The 9,856-nt window shown below is 37.3% G+C and overlaps 1 protein-coding gene across 3 annotated transcripts; it reads left to right on the top strand.

The window, feature by feature from the left end:
• Nucleotides 1–4,454, top strand: LOC114313075 (L10-interacting MYB domain-containing protein). 3 transcript variants are annotated; one of them, XM_082920412.1, is made up of 3 exons: nucleotides 1,567–3,584; nucleotides 3,687–3,972; nucleotides 4,075–4,454. In XM_082920412.1, exons 1-3 carry the CDS (start codon nucleotides 3,396–3,398, stop codon nucleotides 4,263–4,265), a joined length of 666 nt encoding a protein of 221 aa, XP_082776538.1. In that variant the 5' UTR covers nucleotides 1,567–3,395; the 3' UTR covers nucleotides 4,266–4,454. The 3 variants fall into 3 exon arrangements, 2 of the variants coding, with proteins under 2 accessions (XP_082776538.1, XP_028115210.2); XR_014364328.1 differs by lacking the exon at nucleotides 1,567–3,584 and adding an exon at nucleotides 1–515 and having other exon boundaries at nucleotides 3,687–4,454; XM_028259409.2 differs by having other exon boundaries at nucleotides 3,687–4,454.
• The last annotated feature ends 5,402 nt before the right edge of the window (nucleotides 4,455–9,856 follow it).

Below are 9,856 nucleotides of genomic sequence, written 5' to 3'. Positions count from 1 at the left end.
TTCTGGTCAAAGCACCATGGTCGCGAGAGAGGCCGATTTTGCAAATGCAAAATATGTATTGGGGGTGTTTGATAGAGCTTATAAGCTGCTTATTTCAGCTTTTAGCTTAATTTAAGCTAAAAAGTAATGTTTGGTTCAACTTAACTTGACCAACTTATAACTTAAATACAGCTAATTTTCAACTCTTTTAAAAAGTTGGTCCTTAGGTGCTTAATATTTTAGCTTAAGCGCATAGCTAGTGTTGAGGGGGGTGAAATGACTTAAATGCCCCCTCCCAAACTTCATTATTTATGCAAATGCCACTATATATACCATTTGATTGATCTCTCTTACCCTAACTCTCGCCACTTACACTCTTCTCTCCTATTCTCCTCTCCTCTGGCGATCGAGAAGAAGCTCTACCAAACACCCACGAAAACGACCTCTCTGATCGCAGCAAATCGTGCTTGTAGAATAGTTGTCTACCTCTCCAAGAACAATCATCTCCCTGTTTTCCGTTCATCTGCACCAAAAAGGTATGAATTCATGACTGTGATACATGTATGGACATCGATTAGGGTTTTGTTTTTGGTTATGTGAAATGGTGTCTTCTCTCTCTCTCTCTCTCTCTCTCTCCATCTCTCTTTCTTCATCTCTTTTTCTTCATCTCTTTTTCTTTCCCTTCTCTCTCTGATTACGGTGAAATGTCCCTCTTCTTCATTCTGTGAATAGGGTTGAAAATGCCTGTCTCTCTTCTTCACTCTCTGATTAAGGTTGAAAACCCCCTTTTTATTGCGATCTATTATTTATTTATTTAATCATTAGATGTTTTTCAATTTTGAGTTCAAAAAAGTTATATTCATTTCATGAGCTTCGTTAATACTGGAGTAGGTGAAATTTGGGCTGCAATGTGAGTGCTTAATTGTGTTTGTGAAACTAAAAATCAGTGAACACAAAGTCATCAAAAGTAGATAGGAAAGCTAAATGAAAACTCCTAAGAAGTATGAGAATTCATCCAAGCCAATAATGTCTTTAATCTGCCCAAGACCTTGAGTCCATTTGTTTGATTAGTAGGATATGTCATAATTTCTATCAGAGTTGACAAAATTGTATTTGTTCAACTACATTTGTTGTTCTCTGGATTAAGCAAGGTACCTGTTTATTTTTTTGAAGGCCTATATTTCAGAAATTGGTTGTTTGGCTTTTCACCATGATTAGGTTGATTGAATCCATACTTTGGTACCTTAGATGAAATAATGTTATTTGATTCATTTTCAAGTTTGAGGAGATTTAGTGATTTGTCCATCTAGATCACAAGGCTTATAAACAGATCATGCTTATTTGTTATTAATAAAGGTTCAATTGCTGGGATATGTGGAATGGAGAAATTCAATGTGTTTAATCAACCTTATTTCTAGTAGTAGTAGTGGTAGTTGTGGAGAATAGGTCTTTAAAATTGAAGAACCAATTGAAGAACCAACCACGTGTCAAATTTGGTGGTGCTGGGAAGTTAAATTTGTGTTATAAATTATAATTTGGTTATTGAGACTTTTCTGGTGGTGTTTTTGTTACAATGCAAATTGGTGATAGTTTTACCTGGATCATGTGAAGGATGTTTTGTGTAACTAATATTTTGTACCCGCAAGTGTAACCTAAAATATATGTTAATTCCCAATTTACAACCTAAACCAATGAAGTACTCATTCTGTAATTCCAATCTTTCTTTAGTAAATGAAGTTAGATATGCATTCAACTTCCTTTTCTAATTTAGATAAATGTGTAAAAATTTATTACTAATTTGAATCTTCAAGTGTTTTTCATATTGAAAGTGGTCCATCTAGAAAAGTGATACCAAAGAACATAATATGCGTGCACAAAGGAGACCAAATATAATGCCAAGCCAAATATGTATTTTCAACCTAAAAGTTCTATCAGGATTCAAAATTAAGAATAAGAATGAAACCTCAAATATATCTTACTTGTCCTTTGAGAATAAGATTGTTATCTATGCATTCCACAGATTTTTCTGGTACAAAGAAAACTATTTAGCTAATAAAGTCACTAACACTACATAACACTTTTTTAATTTGATAAGTTGAGTAACAAGTAAAACTTATCTTAGTACATGGTATGTGAATATTTTGTGTAACAACAGATTTGATTATTGCAAGAAATTAACAAAGCATTGTCCCAACTATTTGGATCATGTGAAGGATGTTTTTTAATCTGATAGTTTTACCTGGGAATGGTGATAGTTTTACCTGGGAAGCATCAAATGTATGTGGAACTTGGGTTTAACATAGTATTTGATCCTCTAATTTATCCCTACACAACAAATCTTTGAAACTTTATATACTACAAACCAAACTCTTTGGTACCACTCTAAAAAAATAACAGAAACCTTACAATACCTAGGTAGTATTGACATAACCAGATTATACCAAATACTTCAATAGGGATTAGTAAAAGAATCCCTGCCGATACAGAACAATTTCAATGGCTCACATTGTAATGCAAATTGAACATAGGAGGAACTTTCACTTTTTCTTGCTCTTACTTAATGAATCGGAACTTAGAAACATTTTATTCAATCAATACTTCGTGGGTGCAATGTATTTACAATTAGCTTCCTAATCTTTAGAGGATTTGGATTCAATTCTTCCTAATTAATGCAGAGGCATGTCATCCTCTAGTAACTATTATTCTAGTGATGAGAGCTTCGACTTGAGGTATGAGGCTTTGAAATGTGATTGTGAGCTAAGAGCTGCCATAAGGGTTATTGAGTCTGACAAGCCATCTAAAGTGAAATTGTATTTCATTTGTGAGAAGAGAAATTGTTAATTTTGGAGGTGTACCCCAAAATCTGTGACGATGGTAGAGAGGTTGAGGAACGAGAGAATGCATGATCAAAATCAAAATATGGAGACTGTAGGACTAAAAGTGAAGAACCAAATGCTTGAGCAATCCAATGTTTTCATGAAGCAGCTTATTGTGGGTCTGCTCACGATTTGTATTCTTATGTCAGTTGCATTACTCTTCAAATGATGACAGGTGCCATTTAGAGATACCTGGTGTTTTTGTGCTAATGTAGTTTACCATGAACTATTGCACTAAGCTTTGTACCCAATGAATGTTGACATAGTTGCCATGTATGGTTATTTTGTACTGATCTAGCTATTGTAATGCAAGCACTGATGAATGGGTTTGTTTTAATTTTTTTTCTTTCTCATAGAATGAGTACCCAAGAGGAAACACAACCTAAAAATAGGAAGAACAAGGGAAAATCAAGTCAAGTACCATTCGTTAAAGCTCACTAGGATGCAAAATCAAAAGAAATTTTTTTTAAGCTTTGTGTTGAGCAAGTGAAGGTTGGACACAGACCTGGTACACACTTAGATAGGGTCGGGTGGGAAAATATGATAACTAAATTTAAAAGTATGACTGGAAAATCGTACCAACGAATACAAATGAAAAATCATTGGGATGTGTTGAAAAAAGATTGGCTTTTATGGAATAATTTGTTAAGGGGTGAGACAGACTTAGGTCGTGATACATTGACTGGAGCGATATCTGCATCTGATGAGTGGTGGAGCAAGAAATTGGAGGTAAGTGAATTGCTTAATGTACATTTCTGTTTTTTTTTTTTATTTAAACAGACCAAATTTTGTTACTTGAAATTGTTAAATTTTCATTTGTAATTGTTGTAGAGGTATCTTGATGTTGCTAAATTCGAGGGTATGCCGTTGCAATTCACTGAAGACTTAGACATACTATTCTCAGATACAACTGCTACAGGAGAATGGACATACACTCTTAGCTCAGGGGTTATGCCCCACACCGATGAGACTGTGGAGGAATTTCATACCCCACATGATGCTGAATTTCATGATGATGCTGGTTTGGAGGCGGTTCATCCTTTCGAGTTAAACAAAAAACGTCCATCAAACACTGATGGTTCATCAACCAAGAGCAAGACAAAAAAGAAATTTACTGGTGCAACTCTACTTAACAAGACACTTGATCGTATAGTCAACGTGGTTAAGTCATCTTCAGCAATTTCAACACAAACCTCATTAAGATATTCTTTAATTGCAGAATGTTTGGCAAAGTTGGAAAGCATCCTTGGTGTGTCCTCGGATGATAAGCTGTATGTATGGGCTGCCCGATTGTTCTTACGAGACAAGCATCGTGAGTGTTTCATGACTCTTCCTACGGATGAAGTTCGACTGAGGTTTCTAAAGTTGGAGATTGAGATGGAGAAGACCACCACAGGTTATCGCGGCTAATTGTGGACTACCCGGTTGTTCTTAAGACTTTTATTATTAATTATGGACTGTTGTGTTGGACTTTTATTTTGCTAATTGTGGACTGTTCTGAATTTCCTATTTTTTTCTTTTATTAATATTGACTATGTTGGACTTTTATGTTGGACTCATTATTTGGACTTTTATTAATATTTTGTTAGACTTTGATTATGTTAGACTTTGTTAGTTAAATGGTTGAATGGTTGGTGGGTAGGTGGCATTTTCTCAGTTGAATGGTATGTGAATGGTTGACTTGTTGAATGTTAGTTGAATGGTTGAATGGTTGATTTAAATCTTGAACATGAATGGTAGGTGAATGGTGAAGACTTATATATATATATATATATGTATGTATATGTTGGTGAATGGTGAAGACTATTGCTGTGCTGAATTCCTATCTGGTGCTGTGCCATATTTTCTTGGCATCTATTTTGCTGTATTTGCTGCTGTATTGCTGTGTTGTTTGAAGTTGAAGGCATAATTTTTTCCTTAACATTTGAATCTCTCCACGATTCTATCAAATACCTAATTTATGAGCACTGTTTAGACTCCTATCAATTTCAATTCAAGTAGAATTTCTTGATCAAAAATATAAAAAAAAATAATTCAAGTAGAATTTGAATCTTAATTTGTTCTCATCATTTGGGTCTCAAATTAAGAGATTCAAGCTTGCTTTAGATCAAGACTAGTGTTCAATTGTTCTCAACTGTGTGGAGGATGTAAAATAAAGAAAAAAAGAAAAAAGAAAAAAAAAAGAAATGATTATTAATTTCTTCAACCCATAAACAAAAAGAGGGAAAAAGGGAATCTGCTTTCTTTTTGTTGGTCTGGTGAGGTGTTTGTTGCTAAGCCATTGCCATTTTTATTTTCTTCTTTGTTTTACTTTATGCTCTGAAAGGTTCACACTTTCTTGTCTTTGTGATTTACTTTTTCCTACATCAAAGAGTACACTTGATCCTAGGGGTTTTGAAAGCAGAAGCAAGTAGCTGGGTGCTGTGTAGATTTTATGCCTTTGGTACTTTGGATTTTCACTTTTCCTTAGTGTCTATTTGATGCCTGCAATGTTTAGCTCTGAAGAACTCTTGTACAAAAAAAAAAAAAGGATAATGTAATCTCTCCATAACTTATACATATGTGCCAACTTATCACCCTCACTCAATTAATAGAACATAACACAATTAATGATCACCCCCATGTGACAACACAATTTATGGCAAACAGAAATGCTATGTAGTTAGAAAATTATTCAAAATTTGAATATATAATATGTAAGTTTTGTTATAATATGTAAATTTGGTACTGCCACGTATGGAAGATGGCCCCCTCTTGATCTCACCCTATTTTTGTTTGAATTGAATAGTAACTAGGCCTTTAAATGAGTAGGTATTTTGGAGATGAGTAAAAGTGATGAAGATGGGTGGAATGATTGTAACGCCCTCAAAATAATAACATTAAAACCCATCAATTTAAACATGCATTGGTATAAAAGATAAACATTCTTCTATTCATCAGAGTAGTTCCTTACAAAAGTATTACATGTTAACAACAAAAGCAAATGCCCTACGGGCTTACAGCTTTCCAAGTTGTTACTTGGTTACAAAAAGAAGAGTACTAACTCAATACATATTAAGCCCTTGGCTTGAATTTACATGTAATACATCAAAAGAAAGTAAACCAAACAATCTATCTGCTTTTAGCCTTCCAAGCTATGTCCTTGGAGGTGGCATGCTACCTGTATCTGAAAATGATGCCCCATAAAGGGTGAGCCACAGCCCAGTAGAAATACACTAAACCAGCCATGAACAATGACTAAAAGATTAGCAGTTGATAGATGGTCAACACAGATACATCCACTTATATCACCTTCGATTTCATGACATTAAGTCCATGTTACATTTTATTTCCCATGTCCTTTCAAATTTTGATTTTTGAAAACAAGGCTCAACACCTAGCCAACTAACTTAATGAGGTTTAGACTCATCTTTAAAACACTTTCAAAATTCATGAGGGATACACATTTTAATGCTGTATCAATAACACATAAACCATTCCCACACTTTGCGAGAGATACACATTTCGGTACTGTATCAACATAACATAGAATCACTTCTATACTTTACAATTGATAACGATATACATTTTAGTGCTATATCAAATCAATTCAAACACTTCCATAAGTCTCAAATAATACACATTGTAGTGCTGTATTAATGAAACAAAAATACTTCTAATTCGCAGCCTGATACACATTGTAGTGCTGTATCACTGTCACACAAAATCCGGTTTAGAGGTCCATCCCCTATCTTCCCCTAAACCGTGGAGTACATCCCCCATCTCCTCCCACACAACACATGTATATAAACATAGATCATATACAATCAATCAATACATAGAACTTATGTATTATTCCACTTGCTAAATTCAATAGCATACTCAATCGATTAGTTTTAATTTGCCTAATCATCATGCAGTGTCTATAACAATCAAGACTATCCTCTATCGATAGCCCAAAGCAATTATTTCTATACTGAAAATAAATGCACCAAATGGATATATAATCAACATTTCAACTAGGTGAGTGATAAACAAATCTAACTACACCCTTTAATCCCATACACCTCCAATTCCAACATTCTCAACTTAATTCCTCTTTTCTTCAAATTAATTATACCAATTAATTCATCAATGTAATTAGAACATTTCTCATAATTAACATCACAACCCTAAGGTTCCATTTCTTTACCAATAGACCAATATTGATCTCATTTCTCTATGCCAAACATGCATATACGTTTATATAAACAAAACCCCAACTTTTGTAAAATTACACAAAGGCCAAAACTTTCTCAAAATTACCCAACAACCCCAACTCATCAAAATACTAAAATTCAAAGACAAAACTCATGAGAATGAGTAGGATATCCCTACCTCGAAGTTAGAGCTCGAACGGGAAAGTTGAAGAAAATCCAAAATGCTCCAAACTCAAAGATTCACGGATCAAAATGGAGCCCTCGACGATCCACACACTTTTTACAAAGGCCGGAGGATAGAGAGAGACTCTAACTAGATCAAACCCTAGAGTGAAAGGAGTTTTTAGAGAGAGGAGCTCTCAAAATAGCTTTTTAGAAAGTAAGAGAGAGAGAGTATGTAAAAAGTGATTTTAAAATGCCCAGATGCTAACTGATATACGACATTCCCGCACGAGCGGAGAACACAACGCTCGAGCGTTAAGAACAAAAAACTAGGTACGCTCGAGCGCAAGAAGGCCCGCTCGAGCACCAAGACACAAGAATAAAGTACATCCGCTCAAGCGTGAAAACCAGTTCGCTCGAGCGTAGATTTCCCCCTCCCAGAACTTACATAAAAAAGTACTATCCGCTCGAGCGCCAGAGTACTCGCTCGAGTGTGACCGCTCGAGCGTAAAGAAACCCGCTCGAGCGTAAAAATCACACCTGCAGAAGTTTTGCAGGGACACAAAAAAAACTGGGAGTGTGCAATATCCGTTCGAGCGCAACAGGTCCCGCTCGAGCGGTGCGCTCGAGCGGAACGACCAAAAACCTGGCAACAAAATTTAGACCAAGGTTCAACCCACCTGTTCGAAACATGCCCAACACATCCTAAAACTCAAACAAATGGAATTAAAGGACGACAACAAGATAGATACAACTACCAACTCCACGGAACCGAGTCCGGAATACAACAGAACAGTAAAGGGACAACCGGGATCGCTATAACCTCCCCCCCTTAAAGAATTTCGTCCCCGAAATTAAATACAAGTTTTTCAAAAAAAATAAGATTTTTTTTTCTCAATAATATTACAACATAATATTAAACAATCCGACCCATTACCGGTCATCTCATCTCTTTTCAAGAGGCAGTTTACAACATTTTCCACAGCATGCATTATAGTTATGCATTCCTTGAAATTCCACAAATTTCAATACTACATTCCACAATTCTATATCATATTCAGTATTCATGATATATTTCCATTTCTATAATACATTCAACATATGCAATGTTACATTAAACTTCCATTGTGAGGCAAGTTTCAAAATACTTCCATTAAATCAAAACATAAACCATGTTTTACAACCTAAGATACATCCAATACTCTTAAGGTTCAACAACACAACAAAATATACAATACATGCTCAAACATCCATAAATAGATCCGGATATCTCTCTCGGACCTCCAACTCACGTTCCCAAGTGGCTTCCTCCACTCCGTGATGTTTCCACAAGACTTTTACCAAGGGAATGGTCTTGCCTCGCAAGACTTGATCCCTCCTATCCAAGACCTGAACCGGTCTCTCTTCATACGAGGCATCCTCATCAACCTCTAAGTCGGTCCAATCCAATACATGCGATGGATCCGGCTCATACTTCCGAAGTATACTTACATGAAACACATCATGCACTCCGGACAATTGCGGCGGCAAAGCTAAACGATAGGCAACCTCGCCCATCCTCTCAAGGATCTCAAAAGGACCGATAAACCGAGGGGACAACTTCCCACTCTTCCCAAACCTCATCAAACCTCGCCTAGGTGATATTCTCAAGAAGACATGATCACCTACCTCAAACGTCAAAGGCCTCCTTCTATGGTCGGCATAACTCTTTTGGCGACTCTGGGCTGTAACAAGCTTCCTACGGATCAGCTTAACTTTCTCCGTCGTCTCCCTAACCAACTCCGGACCCAACAAAGGTGCATCACCCACCTCGGCCCAACACACTGGAGACCTACACGGTCGGCCATACAAGGCCTCAAACGGTGCCATACCGATGCTAGACTGAAAACTGTTGTTGTAGGCAAACTCCACCAAGGGCAAGTGCCTCTCCCACGTCCTACTAAAATCAAGGACACAACCTCGAAGCATATTCTCAAGGATCTGAATAGTACGCTCGGACTGCCCGTCAGTTTGAGGATGATAAGCCGTACTAAAGGTCAACTTAGTGCCCATGGCACTCTGCAAACTCTGCCACAACCTAGCAGTAAAACGAGGATCTCTATCTGAGACGATCGTCACTGGGACCCCGTGCAATCTCACTATGTCCCGAATATACAAGTCAGCGAAATGATCTACCGAATCTCTCACGCGCATAGGAATGAAGTGCGCTGACTTAGTCAACCGGTCTACAACCACCCAAATGGCATCACTACCCCGCGGAGTCCTCGGAAGACCTACAACGAAGTCCATAGTGACATGCTCCCACTTCCACTCGGCAATAGGCAAGGGTTGCAACAAACCCGCTGGCCTCTGATGCTCGGCCTTCACTTGCTGGCAAGTAAGGCACTTTGATATGAAGACAGCCACATCTCTCTTCATATTCCACCACCAAAACTGGCGACCCAAATCTCGATACATCTTAGTGCCTCCCGGATGCATCGCAAGGCGTGAATGATGGAACTCTCGGAGTACTTCCTCTCGGCAAGACTCCGACACAAACAAACGGTCTCGGTATCTCACACTCTGGTCGGGACACACCGTCAAACCTTTCTCAACTCTCCCACTGGAGATCTTCTCTCAGAAGGACTCTACCTCCAAGTCACCTCTCTGTGCCTCTAATAC

This window comes from Camellia sinensis, chromosome 3 (assembly GCF_055761805.1).
Source record: "Camellia sinensis isolate YWXY chromosome 3, ASM5576180v1, whole genome shotgun sequence".
Lineage (NCBI taxonomy): Eukaryota > Viridiplantae > Streptophyta > Magnoliopsida > Ericales > Theaceae > Camellia > Camellia sinensis.
Note: the sequence above shows the minus strand (reverse complement) of the source record. Positions and strands in the feature narration are given on the sequence as shown.